Here is a 15,861-nt window from a genome sequence, read left to right as displayed (position 1 = left end):
TCTCTGCTTTGCCCCCACCTCTCCCCCTGAGACCCTGGGGGCCCTGGGTTTGCTTTCCTAGCATCACAGGACACACAGAGAGCTGGGCTGGGGCATGTGAGACCAGAGGCTAATTTGGTCTGGAGTCTGGGCCTGGGTCCTCCCTCTGAACACGGAGGGAGTTGGCTGAGATGGGCCTGAGGACAGCAGACCCCTCTGTGTTCTGACACCTAAATACACTTTAAGGCCTTGCTGCTCAGAGTATAGTCTCTGAGTCAGTGGCTGCGGATCCAGGCCTGCCGAATCAGAGCCTGCGTGCTCCGGCAAAGGTCTGGTCAACTCACCTCCACGATTTGCTCATTGGGTGGGGGGAGGGAGAAGAGGGGGAGCTGCAGAAGAAAGGGGCTCTCCCCTCCCAGACACCCCATCACAGTCACCACGCCAGCCCCAATAGACCCCCTCTCTGGGGTGGCTCCCGCTGGTGCTATCACTGAGGGAAGAGGAATGCATGTTCTGTGGGGGTCAGGCCCGTGCGTGGTTGACTTCAGGAAGCACTTGTGTAGTGTGCAGGAGAGGAGCTTGAGAACCAGCAGTCTGGACAGCTGAGAAGCACAGCTGGTCCTGCTTCCCTGTGGAGCGCACAGGTCACAGACCCACGGGCCTGGAAGGGATCTTGAGGACCATCGTGGCCCTCTTCCTGCTCCCACTACTGTGACTCAAACCTCAGAGAGACAGAGCCTGTCCATTCTCCCAGGGGTGCCAGGAGGCCTCCCACTCCTGGAAGTGTGGCGTGCGCCCTTGTGGCTCGGAGCAGCCCACCCCCCCAAATGCCCTTGTGACCCCAGGCTGATGGATGGGTGGGGCAGCTGCAGGGCTGGCCTTGGCCCAAGGTCCCTTGTGCTGCCAAATGTCAGGCCAGAAGTGTCTTAGGCCCTCCTTGGGAAGCAGCATCCCAGAGAGGATCAATGCCTGGAGCCATATAGCAAGTCGAACACGGACTCGGGCCACTCAGAGGTCTGGCCTGGAACCTGAGCTGACCTGCCTGAGGGGTGGAGATGGGGGCTGACAGCAGGAGCATGGCTCCAGTGGACAGTGGGCAGGGCTCAGGACAGGGCTCAGAGACAGGACAAAGCCACCATTTGTCTGTGAGCTGGCAGGAAGAACAAAAGGCCCATTTAAGCCCTAGGCTGGATTCTAACAACAAAGAGGGGGCCAGAGAGCGGAGGGGATATCAGTGACTTAAAGTGGGAACCCATATGACATGAAATTCTCCCCCTAGAGACTGATTCTCAGTGGGGAAGAGAAGACAAGGAAAGGAGCTGAGCTCTAGGCCCTGGAAGTTTCCTTGTGTTAACTCTGTGGTAGCAGGAAGGGACATTAGACTGCAAGCCAGAGGCCAAGACTCTAGTTCAGTAGCCACTTCCCCTATTAACTTGGATAAGGCACTGGGCCTCCCTGATCCTCTGTGTCCTTATGCAAACTTGGAAGAGTCCCTGGATTTGGCCTGGCCTCAGTTTCCTCTCCTTTTAATGGGATGGCAGTACTGTCTGAGCATTCAGGGTGGGAAGGACTGTGAGGGCCCTGAGGTCCTGGGTTCATACCTGGGTGAGGCCCCATGAGGACCGGGCAGAGAAGGCCACGTGAGAGCAGATTCCACCAGCGTGTGGCCCAGGCTGGTCACGGAGCTGTGTGAAGGCAGAAGGGGTTTCATCACCACAGGAGGGCACGCTGGGCCCGGCCTGGGAGGAGAGCAGGGGCCAGCAGGGATCTGGCGAGCCCGAGGAGGTGGCCAGTGCTGGCCCTCGTGGCAACCCTGGCCAGGCAGTCCTGCAGATTTGCTGCCCTTCTTTCTAGAACTCTTGCTGGCTCAAAACGAGACCGAACCAGGAGACATCAGAGCCTCGAGCAATCCAAGACAGGGCTGTTTGAGAGTCCTAGAAACAGGTGTGTTTCAAGGCCAGCTCAGAGAGGCTATTACAGGGAGCTGCAACCAGATGTCTTGCAGAAATAATATCTGGGCCTAACTGGCTCCTCCGTGCAGATGCAGGGCTAATGGAATACAAGAGGCCCACATTTTGGAAGGACAACGCCACAGTCATCTTAAAATTGCACCCGTGGCTTCCGAGCAGAGGCAGCCTTTCTTCTGAATAATTAATATTCACTTTCCAACCCCTCTATCCCCCTTTTTTTTTTCTTACCGAGAAGATCCAAGCCTGCCAACGTGACCGCCTGCTGAGGCCGGAGACTTGGGCCGGCCAGGGTCCTCCAGGAGCTTGGTGTAGGCGGGGTTGACCTCAGTCCCACTGGACCCCTTGCCCACTTCTTTATTCTGAAGATACTGTAGGGAACAGATGTGAGTTCGATTCTCAGCGCTTTGGCTCAGAGGCCTGGAGAAGGCAGGAGGGGGCCTTGGCTGGAGTTCGGGGCTTTTAGGGGACATGAAAGAGGCTTCTTTTGAGGAGTGAAAAGCGAGGCCTGCTTGGGGAAGGCACTCCTTGCATGATAATGACATCTAATAATGCCTCTCTTCAGAAAGGGAGCTACATGGCGTGAGGTGGTGACTGGGCCAGGAAGCTGTTCTACATTCAGGTCCCGAAGGGAAGTGCATGGCCTTTGATTCGGGCCAGATCAGAGACTGATGTCTTTGAGTGGACCCACCTCTCGGGGCAGCCCCCCCCCCCGCCCACGCAGGGTCAATGCCAGGTGTGACTTGAGGCCAGCTGCCTTTGTCAGCTGGGGACACTTGGACTTAGTAGACACCCAGAGCCATAGAGGTTGCCAGGGCCTCAGCAAGGGCCAGCAGTCTAGAGGGGAGGCTGGGCTTACCAGGACCCCTTCCCTCCTCCCACCTCCTTCTTCTGGATAGCTGGAGAGGCCGGATTGAAGAAGGAGCCCCGGAGGACCCCCACCAGGGGGTCAGGCCACCAGGGGTGGACAGCTGGTGTGCGCCCCAGACAACCTGGCATGTCCCCCAGCTCCACCCGTCCTGAGATGCATGCCTCAACTGTCTGCTGGGTAATGCTTGGCCCCCAGTCGGCTGATGATCTCCGAGGTAAGAAGCGCTTCCCTTTTGTGTGCCTGGAGCCAGGACAGTGGTGAGGTGAAAATACTGGAATGTTCCCATGTGCTCCTTCAGATTTCACTTCCCAGTGGCAAGCAGGGCAAGGACTGCAAGGCAATGTCCCCACTCACAGCTACACACACCCTGTCCCCAGGCCTTTGTCATAACCCTGGGCTCCCCCTCAGCCTCGGGGACTTCAGCATTTTCCACCACAGCCACTGGGGTCCCAGGGGATGGACAGCTCAGAGACAAACCACCAACCCCAGCCAACACCAGCCTGCGGCTGGAGCTGAGAGGCTCCTGGGCTCCCATGCTTCTGACGGGACCACGGATCCCTGGGAATAAAGGGCAGGGCTGCTCTGTGACATGCCTTAGGCGATACCAGTCTCCCTGGCTATGAGGCTTCTCTGTCACTGTGAGACTTGTGTGCCTGTCAAGGTCACCAAGTCCCCTCCCCTCTGAGCACCCCCACCACAGGAAGGAGCCACAGAGAGCCCACGGGGCCTGACTCCCGGCAGCCCGGGCTGTGCTGGTAAGGCATCTGTCAAGGTCCAACTCTTCAGGGGCTCCCTCATTAGGTGAGCATTTGTGAGCATCTGTACTGGCCTCTCAGTCCTGTGCCAGGCCATGAGGCACCAAGGTATGTGCCGCCTCAAGAGTAGAAGAGGACTTAAGGGGGGGGCAGGAAAACGATCACCCAGGGTGACAGAAGTGTGTCTTGGGGATGCACAGGGTGTTAGGAGAGTGCCCAGGAGGGGCATGGAACACAGCCTGGGGGCCCTGGGGCTCTCTGGAGGAGCTCATGACTTGGTAAGACCTAAAGGCTGGGGGCCCCTGGCCAGGCAGTGGCTGTGGGGGAGGAAAGGGAAGGCACGTGCTTCAGGCATGTGCACAGCTGCAGTGGGGAGAAAGCAGGGCTATGTGAGGAGCTTAACAGTGGCCATGTGGCCAGAGTGTCGGGGGGAAGGGAGGGGTGAAGAGGAGAGGCGTGGTGGCAGCAAGAGCTCGTCACGTGGGACCTTGCAAGCTGGCTGGAGTGCAGCTTCCTTTGGGCCATCCCACTGCCTGGAATGTGAACGTAGAGCCTGGCACTGTAGCCGCCATCTTGGATCGTTAGGATGAGGGCCACGGCTGGGGACGGTGAGGCAGAGCTGGAAGGAGCCTGGCCTCTTGAGGATTGAGTGAGACCAAGGGTGACCGGGAGCCACAGACAGGTTTTGTGCAGAGATGGGAGACAATCAGGAAAGAGAGGAAAGAGAGGAAAGGTATGTGAGAATGTGTGGGAAGCCAGATGGAAGCCGGGGAGCAGAGTGGAGCCAGGGAGGATGTAGTGTGGCCTGAGTGAAGGTAGGTGGACAGCAGTGGAAGTTGCTGAGCTTTGTCTGGATGGTAGATGGACTTGCCAGGGCTTGGAAATGGATGTCAGGCCAGGCCAGCGCCCTACTCACCTGCACACTGAGTTGGCCAATCTCCAACTCCAGCTGCTGTACCTTGGCCTCCCGCTCAGCCACCATGGCCCGCAGCTGGGTGATGAGGCTGCTGCTCTGCTGAGCCTCACTGTTGACCCGCTGGTCCAGGTGGTGCTGCGACGCCCGGGTCTTCTCCTCCTGCAGACTCAGGCTGCCCAGAATCTCCTGGAGCTGCTTCAGCTGGTCCTGTGGGGCCAAGCAGGAGGGCAGACGACAGACAAGGTTAGCCATGACCCCGGGCAAGGCAGGACAGGGAAGACCGCCTTCCCTCACGCACTCCTTGCTGCTGCAGGAACCTAACAGTGGGACCCTACCTGTTTCTTTGAGAAGCAGGAGGAGAACTTTCCTTGCCTGCCCTTGTGGGACTCACCAGGCAGGTGGGGACCATGCCCTTTTCCTGTCCTCAACTTCCTTCTCTGATGTTGGGCCAAGAAGGACATTGAGGGGGCTCTCGGGACGCAGACAGCAGCTCAGATGGTGGGCCCTCTGCCAGTGGAGTGGGGCAGATATTCTGGGAAAAAGAAACCCTGTCCCTCTGCTGGGAGATAGCCTTGAAGGCAGTCCCTGGACCCCCTGCCAGGGATCCCTCAGCACCTGACTGAGGCCCCCTCCCCTGCAGATGCTCCCAGGAGACTGGTGGGATGGAGGCTTCACCCGACGGCCAACAGGAAGGGCAGGTCAGTGATTGGGAATGCGGAGGGAACTGAGGCCCAGAGAGCCCAAGGGCACAGTGCTGGTGGATGGCCGAGCTGGGGCTTGTCTGCAGCTTTCATCATGCCATCTGCAGTAACACAGAATGGTGGCACACAGCAACCACTGAGGACATGCAGCTCCACACCTTATTTAAAAACTGGGAGCTGAGACACCTGGGTGGCTCCGTCGTTAAACGTCTGCCTTCAGCTCAGGTCATGATCCCGGGGTCCTGGGATGGAGCCCCGCATCGGGCTCCTTGCTTGGCAGGAAGCCTGCTTCTCCCTCTCCCACTCCCCCTGCTTGTGTTCCTGCTCTCATTATCTCTCTCTCTGTCAAATAAATAAATAAAATCTTTAAAAAAAATAGCTAAAAAAAATAAAAACTGGGAGCTGAGGCTCAGAGAGGGGGTGCCACCGGCCTAGGGTCACCCAGGGAGGTGTCAGCAGAGGCGGGTCTGCTGTGCTCCACTTACCACCCCGTGCCCCCCAGCCAAGCCAGGCAGGGCCACCCCAGGGGCCTGGGGCACAATTTGGGATTCAAAACCCTAGGGCACTGCAGGTCCTAGAGAGAAAAGTCCAGACTAGGGTCAGGAAAGCAGCGTGGCCTTGATAATCAAGGCAGGCCTTATGGTCAGAGCAACCTGGTTCGAACTCAGTTGTAGGGTCTTGGACGACTTAGCTAACTAACTGGAGTCTTAGTTTCCCCATGTGTGAAATGGGATTAGAACAGATGACCCTAGGGTTTGTCTTGGCAACTAACCATGATGAACCACATGCACCCCAAGTGCCCGGAGGGGCTGTATGCTGTCACCCGGACAAGAATTTGTACTGGCCCCTCAGTTGTCCCTTCCATTCCTTGATGGAAAGATGACCCAGGGTGTACTCCCATCTCCTTCCCCCGTGCCCACTTCGTCTTCCTCTGGGGTCCTCAGGTCCAGCGGCTGGTGCCAGGCTCTAACACGTCACAGCCAGCACCAACACCACACCACACGACATATATGCATGCCCGGGCAGCCTCTGAGCTGCTCCTGTCCCTGGGGCATGGCTTTGCAGCTGACGGCCAAGTGAGGCCATGAGCTTCTGGATGACGCTGATGGCCTCTGGGGTAAGCGAGGGCTCACTCTGGCTGGGGCTGGGTCACGGGCTTCCAGGCAGGGTGGGGGGCCCGTGTTGGAGGGACCAGGCCCTGGCTCTCGCCGGGCCTGAGCGGCAGGGCACTACCATGAGGGCGTCGATGAGCTCGTCGTCATGCCGGCCTTTCTCCACCAGGGTCCCCATCTGGCTCCTGAGGGTTTTCACCTCACTTGACAGCACCTTATTCCGGGACTTCACGCCCTCCAACTTCTTTTTCAGTTCTTCAAGCTCTCTCTGGAGGGCATCCCGCTCACCCACAAGTTTCTGTAATCAGGAAATACAGTCTTGGGCAGTGGGGCTGAATGGGTCCCGGGCTCCCGCTCACAGGTGAGACCCAGTGACAGGAGGGGACTTCTGAAGGCCGGAGAGCAAGGCAGCTCCCAGCCCCCCGCCTCTCAGGGGTGTCAGGTGGAGCCCTGCCCTTGCACGTGACAGAGGTCACTAAGAGATGATAGCACTCCTCCATGAGCCCGAGAACACAGGCGTCCAGGCAGCTGCCCTTGCTCTGCCAGGGTCAGAGACGAGAGGAGCCACACTTGCCAACTGTGGGTGTGTCCTCCAGAGAGCATGGCTGTCCCCACCTCTCACTCCCGGCCTGAGCTGGGGAAAGGGCAAAGCCATGCCCTCGTGAGCAGCACTAGGTCTAGGGTTCAAACAGAAGTGGCTCACCCCACCAGGAGCCAGAATGAGAGGGAGGTGCCACCCCGCTGCGTTGCCTCACTTCCTCCACGCACGTCCAGCACATCAGCCCAGACTGCGCCATGCTCGGGTCAGCTACTAACCGGCAACTCAAGTGCTGGGCATGCCTTCGGAGTCTCCCTCCTCCCTCCCTCCCTCCCTCCCTTTCTTCTCAAATATTTCCTGAGGGCCTACTGTGTGCTTAAAACTGTTATAGGTGCTGGGGATAGAGCAGAGAACAAAACAGAGTGTTTGTCCCCAAGGAGCTAACATCCTAGCTGGGGAGACAGATCTTCAATGGTTTACCTGTTACCATTGTTTACCTGTTGCTCTGCTTATTGAAAACTGGGCAAGGGGAATGGAGGGACAATGGCATGGTCAGGGAAGGCCTCTCTGAAAGGTGACATCTGAGAAGAGACTAAAGGAGGTGAGGGGAAGAGCAAAGGCCCTGGGGTAGAACATGTGTGGCTAGAGCACAGTGAGAGAGGGGACAGGTCAGGGGCAAGGTCGGAGGGGGCAGAGTCCAGATTAGGTAAACCGTCAGGAGCTGAGATTGAGACCCTGAGGAGGGTTTTGGGCAATGGGTGACACAATCTGCTTTGGTCTTGAGGGTTAGTTATCATTGGAAAAGTGTTTTTAGATCCCTGTAGAAGGGAATTATAGAATGAAAAATAGTAGGTATGAATCCAGAAGACCACCGATCTTTGCCATAGGCAGCCATTGTTTACCTGCTGCCCTGCTGGCTACATACCCTAGGCTCTAGCAGGCGCCTGGCAGAGGAAAGACACACAGGGAATAGCCTCCTTCCACCTCAATGTGGCTTACAATTGGTTAAATGACTGCAGCATGTTCTGTTCTGTGCGGATGTGTAAGTCTGAGCTAGGGGCACCTCAAACCCAACAGTTTCAAATCTCAGCTCCCCATCTCCCTTGAGTCCGCCCCCTGTGCCCCCCCCCCCCCCCACTGCTACACTCACTGGAAGCCCTTCACAATCTTTCTGCTTATCTCCCTTCCATGCCGTCACTGAGCCCTGTAAAGTCGACCCTCAAATGTTGCAGGTGTCTGGCCTTTGGCTACAGTCCTACTGCCTTGGCTCAGGTCCCCGGACATGTCTCAAGTGGATTATCGCCTCTGCCTCCCAAGCCTCCTCTGACCTAGCCCCCCCCCCGACCACCCCACCTGACCATGTGACCTTTCCAACACGCCCAGGGGTCCACGTCCCTCCATGACTTAAAACCCTTTGGTGGTTCTCCACTTCCTTCTAGACAAAATCCCAAAGCCCTGGCTGGCATACAAGGTCCAGGAGGACCTGGCCCGGCCCGCCGCTCCAGTCCTTCTGTTCTTTCCTCACACCTGATGATCTAGGATGCTGGGGGTGCAACGGAGCGATGGTCACAATGCTCCTAGCACAGGGTCTAGTCCTGAATTGGCACTCGTAAATGGAAGTCTCCTGATGAAAAGGTAAGGCCTCACTGTTAGGAAGCCCGCTGCCAGGGCCACTGAAGTGGGCCTTCTCAGCCCGCCAGCACCCCGTCCTGCTTCTTCCTCTATTTTCTTTGAGAAAGCCACGCTCCCCACTCTCACGCCAACTTCTGAGAGGCTGACTCATCTCCCAGACATGGGGAGAAGCCTGGCCGGTCAGAGCGGCCTGGACCCTCAGCTGCAGTGACTGGCTCCTCAGGGACGGGCTCATGGCCTAAGCTAGCTGGGTGACACTTCATTCTGGGACTTTGTTGGAACTACTGGGAAAGAGAAGCCCTTTGTTTGTGGGGGCTGGGCTGGACGGTAGAAGCTAGGACTACCGGGAGTCCCCACGGGAGAGAGTGAAGCCGGTCCGGAAAACGTGGCACCGAGACCAAGTCCCCAGATCCCTGGGTCCGTCTGCGCCTAACGCTAGGCCACCTCTAGACCGTTCATCTACACGGGCCCATCAATTCTGTTTGTCGCATAAGCCTGGTAGAGTCTGGCTTCCGCCACCCTGGGTGCAGAATCTGTGAGATGCAGCCAGTGAGACACAGTGCCCACCTTTCAGCAGCCTGGAGCTCTCCTCCACTGAGCCCCACCTAACCCTGTCCCTGGGCCATCCCTCTGGGCCCTGGCCGCCTCCTCTCCTTCTACAGTGACAATTTCAGGTCCAGCATCTCCAGAACAGCCAGGATGGGGCCACCCGAAGCTCATGAAATGGGCTGATGACCCCAGTCAGGCAGTTCCAGCTGGACTGACAGGACGTGAGGAAGAGGCACTGAGGTGACCCCAAGTCCCAGGGGTCTCCTGCCTCTAAGGGGTGGCTCAGAGCTCATCCTCACGGCCCTGCAGAGGTGGTCACGATCTCCCGGTCCCCCGTGCCCAACTGACCCCTTCCCTGGACATGCATTACCTCCCAGCCCTCCTGTTTTTCCCTTTCCAGGCTGCGGATCCTCAGCAGGTTTTTCTCCTGTGCCGACAGCTTCCTTGGGTCTGGACCGACAGGCGGCTTGTCACGGGATGTTCCTGCAGACTGGCTTCGGGTCTGTCCCAGCTGCTTCTCAAGCTCGCGAACCTGAGGGTGGTAAAACTCGTCATTCCGCGGTGGGCCTGCCCTCACAGACTCAACCACTCAGGGGCTGCCCTGAGGTGCGACAGGAAGGCCCACTACACTGAGGCCACAGCTGTTCTAGATGGAGGCAGGAACCCCATGTGAGGGGCACGGAGGTGGGGGAGGAGTCTGAGGTGGCATCTTGGGCAAAACAGGGGAGGACAGGAGGGAGGTTTAGCTTGAGAATGAGAAAAATCACCCCCTCACTTAGGGGCTATGTGAGACCAAGAAGAAGAGGTGTGATTCCAGGAACCTGGGAGGGAAAGGATGGAGGAGCTCAGTACAAGGATGAACTCTCTAACCCAAGACTGGGCGTGCTTCTTGGGAGACCATGGGTTCCTGGCCACTTGCAGGAGATGCTGCAGAGGGAGGGCGGGGTTTAAAAATCTCAGAGAGCAGCTCAAAGGCTCACCAGCTGTGTGCCCGTGCACAGCTTACTTAACCTCTCTGAATCTCAGGTCCCTCATCTGTGAAATGGGCCTTATACTGCAAAATGGTATAAGGATTCAGTATCCTGAACTTGTCTGAGTCTGGGAACCCCCAAGATGCTTCTTGGAATGACAAATCTTGGGGCCCACTCCAGGCCAACAAGTCAGAGCTTCAGGGGAAGGACTGGGAACCTGCATTTTAAACAAGTCCTATGGGTGATTTTTAGGATTAGGCAACTTTGAGAAACCCCAAGATGGCCCAGGTGAAGCCCTCGTCACACCATCTAGCACTCATAGGCTCTCGGCAAGTGGCAGGTAGATGTCAGCCCACAGAACGATGGCTTTATTGCACTGGGTTTGAAGTGAGTAACTCCAAGGGTCCTTCTAACTCTGGTTTCCACGTTGATACAACATAAATGATGGAACACAGTTGCCGGGGCAAAGTTCACTAGGATTCCCAGTAAAGGGCAGCAGCATGGTTTTGAAAGCACATATCAGCGCCCTCGTGTGGCACTGTGTGGTAATTCCACTTAAGCATTAGAGAACACAGTATGAAACTTTCAATCATTTATTTACGCAGCTTAACGACAATAACAACTAATGTGTCGAGTGCTTATTATGGCTGGGCACTGTGCTGGGTGCTTTACAGATGTTATTTCACTTAACCCACAACACTCTGCATTTTGCAGGTGAGGAGACAGGTGCAGAGGGACGAAGTGACTTGCCTAAGGTCACCGAAACTACAGACCAGCGACTGAGGCCAGACTCAAACTGGGGTCTCTTAAACCCCAAGGCCACACATTGGTCATTAATCACGGTGTATTGGACACCCTCCCTTCCCTCGTGTTGGCTTCAAGGATGCCACAGGAGGCCCCGAGGATAAAAGCTACCCAGGAACTGTGAACTTGAAGTCCTTGGGGATGAAGGCCATGTGCTTGGCCAATAGGGGAAGTTACACACCTACTCGTGTGCTTCTTGGTTTGAAGGCGAAAGAGGAAAATAACCATAAAAACCTTTGTACAGTGTTCGCTCCATGCCAGGCACTGTGTTGGCCATTTGACGTGGATTGACTTTCAATCCTCCCATCAGCCCTGTGGGGTAGCACCTATCGTTATCCATGGTATAGGAAGAAGAAAACCGAGGCCCAGAGGGGTGAGGGAACTTGCCCAAGGTCGTACAGCTGCTGAGTCGAGAGCTGGGGTTTGAATCCAAGCAGCCTGGCTCCAGAGCCCCAGCTTTTAGCCTCTAGAGATGCTCCAGAATATTTAGAGCATAAAGAGGGGGACAAGGCTACATCTTTATTGGGTTAATTCAAACTTTCAAAAGTCTACAAGCATCTGGACAAAACTGGAAAAAGCCGGCAAGTACAACAGTCGTGTGAATTTACATGAACTAGGGGAAAAAACATGCCTAGAGTACAGTAAATCAAAGGTTTTGGCATTTGTTAAGCACCAGTGCCTGGCACGTGGTATGTGTTATGTAAATGCTTGTTCATCAAACAACAAATTAAAATCAGGCTGGTGGGGGAGAATATCAAACAACAGCCCTGCAAGTACACTCTGCCAGGCCTGAGGGCCTTTTTAGGGTTCTGTCTCTCTCGTGTGGGGTGGTGCGACCTCTCCGGGGCATGTCAAGCCCTGTGTTCAGGGCCAGAAGAAGTTCACAAGTTCACTCACCTTGCTTTGCAACACGAGAATTTGTTGAGCCCGGCCCCTCCAGGTCCCCGGGGAGGACAGGAGCTGCTGGACATTCACATCTTCCCCGACCTCACTGGTCAAAACCTGAAAAAGGGAGGGCCTTCAGCGAGGCCAGGAGAGACGGCCCCCACCAGACCCTAAAACCAGTGCCTCCTTAGAGGCGGTGCTGGGTGCGTGGGGCTCCCAGAGGGCCTGGCCCCCGCCTGCACCCCTTCCTCCTGCCCCAAAGGCCAGCTGATCGTGCTCTCAGAGCAGCGGCCCCTGGGAAAGAAGTGATCCCCTCGTCCCCCGCATTTCTTGGTGTTGCTTCCAGCAGGTGAGGAACTGCCAACGGTGTTCAGATGGGGCCTTCTGCCCTTGACATATTCTGGGATGAGTGAACCACAAAGTTGACCAAAATCTGCTTCCTCAATTTGTTCACCTGCCACTGAGCACTGAGATCCTTCTGGATGGCTACAGGAAGTACACTGCCCCAGGGCCTTGCCCTCTGTGAAAAGCCACTGACTAGGGGCCATGTCTGAGTGCAGCAAGGAGGGGGACCACCAAACATCATCTGGAGAGGCTTGATTCCAGAAGGGGCCCACATTGTGGCTGTTGAAGCATGGGGTGTAGGCCCTACCTCAAGGCTTTGAGGTGGAAACAAAACACACCAGCTGGTGCCCCGGGCCCCTCTGAAGCCTGTCACGGGAACCAATCTAGCGCCCCCGAGTCTCTGCTGCTTGTTTCCACAATAGAACACTGTTTTGGAAATCTTGGCTTGTCTGAGTGGTTCCAGCAGGGAAGACAAATGCCAGAGAATTCACTATGTAAATAAAAATAAATAATGAACCAGCTGGGCCTGCATCCCAAGTCTGAGTATTTTCCTTTGAAAGGGGCCTTTAATACACAAACAACCTATTCATTTTCTAATATTACAGACAGCAAAGGGCAGGAGGCAAGTCTTGGCAGGCTTCCAAGTCCAAGGTGGCTTATTAAGGAGAGACCCAGGATCTACTAGGGTGCACGTAGCACAAGCAAAATCTATAGGACTCTCCCTGGGTAAAGGGCACTGCCCTCCTCTGTCCAGGGCGGGGAAGGCACCACAAGGGCCCCGCAGGCAGCCAGCAAACCCACTCCCCAGTGGTCTGTAGGAAGGGCTGACAGAAGGAAGTTACTGGATCTGGAGCCTGCCCCAGAGCATGATGCTCACAGGGCCAAGCACTTGCTGCTCCTGAATGGAACCCATTGTCCTGGCCATGCTCTTCCCAATCCCAGCCAGACAAGAACCCCTGACCCCTGGCTCTGGAATACCTTCTGGGCCATCCGGAGCTCCTGCTTCACAGACTGGATCTGGTTGCGGAGGTCACTCATCTTCAGGTTTGTGGCCGTCAGTCTGTCCTGCAAGACCTTCACCTCTGGGGCCTCTGGCTAGTTGGGCAGGAGAGAGGAGAGAGTGGTCACTTGTTGCCGAAATCGTAACAATAATCGTGGCTCCGTTCAGCCAGGGCTGTGCCAGGCACCGGGTTAGGTGCTCCACGTGCAGCAACTCACTGATTCGTCATGAACTTCTGGGGAGGGGTTCTGTTGTCAGCCTCTTCCAGATGCAAAGCAGAGGCTGGTGGAGGGGGACTCCCCTTGGCTTGAGTGGGGAGGACCTGGCTGGGAAAGCTGGAGCAGGGACATGAATCCTGGCAACCCACCTCGGGGGCCTGAGCCCTTCGCTCAGAGCACTGCACATCCAGGGATGCAGGTGGTGGCCACAGAGGGGGAGCTCCTGGAGGAGGCCTGCAGGCTCCACACCGTCCAGACACTTCCTAGGCGTGGGCACTCTCTGCTGAGCTCTGGAGGCTGCCACCGCAGCTAAACCATCTCCACTCAGAATAAAGAGGGGCTAGGGACACCTGGGTGGCTCAGTCGGTTGAGTGGCTGCCTTCGGCTCAGGTCATGACCCCAGGGTCCTGGGATTGAGCCCTGCATCGGGCTCCCTGCTCAGCGGGAAGCCTGCTTCTCCCTCTCCCACACCCCCTGCTTGTGTTCTCTCTCTCGCTGCATCTCTCTCTGTCAAATAAATAAATAAAATCTTAAAAAAAAGAAGAATAAAGAGGGGACTAGTTCCATCACAGAAGGCAACCCCCAACGACCCTCCTAACTCAGGGCCTCCTCTGAAACCACCAGCTTATTTCTTGAGCTCCCTTTCTTGGCAATGAGCTCACTCAATAGAAACAAGGACCAGTTTCATCGCCAAATGCTCCATTTCTGTGGCTTGAAGAACTGCAGCAACCACAAAAACTGCCTGCTGGAACTCTTAGCAGTGTCTTTTTTTTTTTTTTTTAATAATGTTTGATTTAAACTACTTGGATGTAAATTTTTCTCAAATGTGCCGTCCATTTCTCAGTCTTCAGTAGAAGTTTCTGAGGCTCACAGAAGGTTGGCATTAAAGGGATGCCTTCTGTCAGAATCTGCCCCAGACAGCATCCCTCATACGCACCTCCTCTCAACACTCACAGGCCCCCTGGGCACTGGTGTTAATATACCCCTATTTTTACAGCTGAGGAAGCCAGGCTTGGAGAGGGGAGTCGTTGCCGCATTAAGGCAATGTAAGTGATGAAAATAAGGCCCAGAGAGGGGGAGTAACTTGCCATAGGGCACACAGCAGGTTGGAGGTGACACGAGTCAGATTAGAAGAAGCCCGGTCCTTCCCCTGCCCTAGCTGATTCTCCCACTTGAAGCTGTTTCCAGCACCCGGGCATCACGGGTAGGCTGAGCATCCCATCAGGCAATGATGCCAAGACTGTCTGCTCCTGCCCGACAGACCAGGTGGGCTGAACTTCTGGGAAGCTGGGCAGGTGCTGCAGTGGCTTTCTGAGCTGTCTTCATCAGGCATACACAGAATCTCCTGGGGACACTGGCGTGGAAGGCAGGTCCACGGAGACTGGGTCTGGGAAGTTCCCTGGTCCCCCGAGTTTGTGGACAGCCCAGGTGAAAACCACTGGGGGAGGAAACGGGAACCAGACACACAGTCCAAGAAGTCTGACCCCATCTGGTTTCCTCACTTATGGATTGGGTACAAGAATCCTTCTCTGTCCTGCTTCTTCACAGCACCACCATGAGGCTAAACAGAATACCCAAGTGAACAGAGTATAAACTGGGAACTTATATAAAACACAAATGTATCTTTAAAAAAAAGTGTGTGTGTGCATGTGTGTGTGTGTGTCCTTCCCCCTGTCTGGCAGCTTGCCATTCCTTCTCCCTGCTGTTGGATGCCTGTCCTCCCCCAGCTAAGGGGCTACTCTGCACGTGTCTGGGCTGGGAAGCAACACCCCCTGCCTGTTGGGTCTTGGGTGCACGAGGCCCACAGGCCCTGACAGGTGGTGGTGCAGGGGCTGTGTTTATGAGCGTCCCACATGACGGCCGTGACCCTGCTCAAAGCCTGGGAAGAGCACGCATCCGGGACTGGATCTATAACATAGGCAATGACTCCCCTCTCCACGCCTGGCTTCCTCATCTGTAAAAATAGGGGTATATTAACATCAGTGCCCAGGGGGCCTGTGAGTGTTGAGAGGAGGTGCGTATGAAGGATGCTGTCTGGGGCAGATTCTGACAGAGGGCAATGCCGGAGGGGGTGCCTAGCCTGACCTGGGGTAGCTGGCAAAGGCGGCTGAGGGCTAGCCAGTGCCATCCACTTCTCGGTCTTCTGCTCTGCCAAGCCCCTAGTCCTCTCCTCCTGGACGTGGGGCCAACCCCACGTCGCTGCCATCTCAGAGCTGCTTCTGCCCAGAGCGAAATTCCACAGGCTTTGTGGGGGACTTGAGGAGGGGCCTAACCCTCCCCTTCCCTGGGCCATTTTCTTTGAGGGACTAAATGAAACGCAGTCCAAGGGGAACAGACGATGCCAATGCTCTCGCAGCACAGCCTCTGGGAGCCCCATGCCGACCATACCGAGGGGACACAGGGCATTCAGCTCCACTCCGGAATGCGCTTTGGCGCCGGGGGGCCAGAGTGTGCCCTGAGCGCAGGCCTCTGAAGTGTGGTTCAGGCTTGGGCTACCCTGAATGGTGAAGTGAGGGGGAATGCTGCTTTTGTTCTCTCTCCGATCCCAAGTGCCCTGGAAAACACACGGTACTGCTGAACGGAGGATTACTGCCCATCACCCGCTCTTCTGTCAGAAG

At 56.2% G+C, this 15,861-nt stretch overlaps 1 protein-coding gene across 1 annotated transcript in view; it reads right to left on the bottom strand.

The window, feature by feature from the left end:
* The window catches only part of CCDC13 (coiled-coil domain containing 13), a 38,471-nt gene that overhangs the window by 13,076 nt on the left and 9,534 nt on the right, over positions 1-15,861 (bottom strand). Inside the window, exons 5-11 of the mRNA XM_028107030.2 lie at positions 13,004-13,120; positions 11,693-11,797; positions 9,391-9,552; positions 6,423-6,599; positions 4,489-4,695; positions 2,178-2,317; positions 1,581-1,664 (exon numbers count right to left, since the gene is read on the bottom strand). Of these exons, the coding sequence (XP_027962831.2) occupies positions 1,581-1,664; positions 2,178-2,317; positions 4,489-4,695; positions 6,423-6,599; positions 9,391-9,552; positions 11,693-11,797; positions 13,004-13,120 (992 nt within the window). The remainder of the gene's footprint in view (positions 1-1,580; positions 1,665-2,177; positions 2,318-4,488; positions 4,696-6,422; positions 6,600-9,390; positions 9,553-11,692; positions 11,798-13,003; positions 13,121-15,861) is intronic.

Source organism: Eumetopias jubatus, unplaced genomic scaffold, assembly GCF_037043125.1.
Source record: "Eumetopias jubatus isolate StellerSeaLion01/CBP00866 unplaced genomic scaffold, mEumJub1_p1.0 scaffold_1, whole genome shotgun sequence".
In the NCBI taxonomy this organism is placed as follows: Eukaryota; Metazoa; Chordata; class Mammalia; order Carnivora; family Otariidae; genus Eumetopias; species Eumetopias jubatus.
The sequence above is the reverse complement of the archived record's forward strand: the minus strand, read 5'-3'. Positions and strand labels throughout refer to the sequence as shown.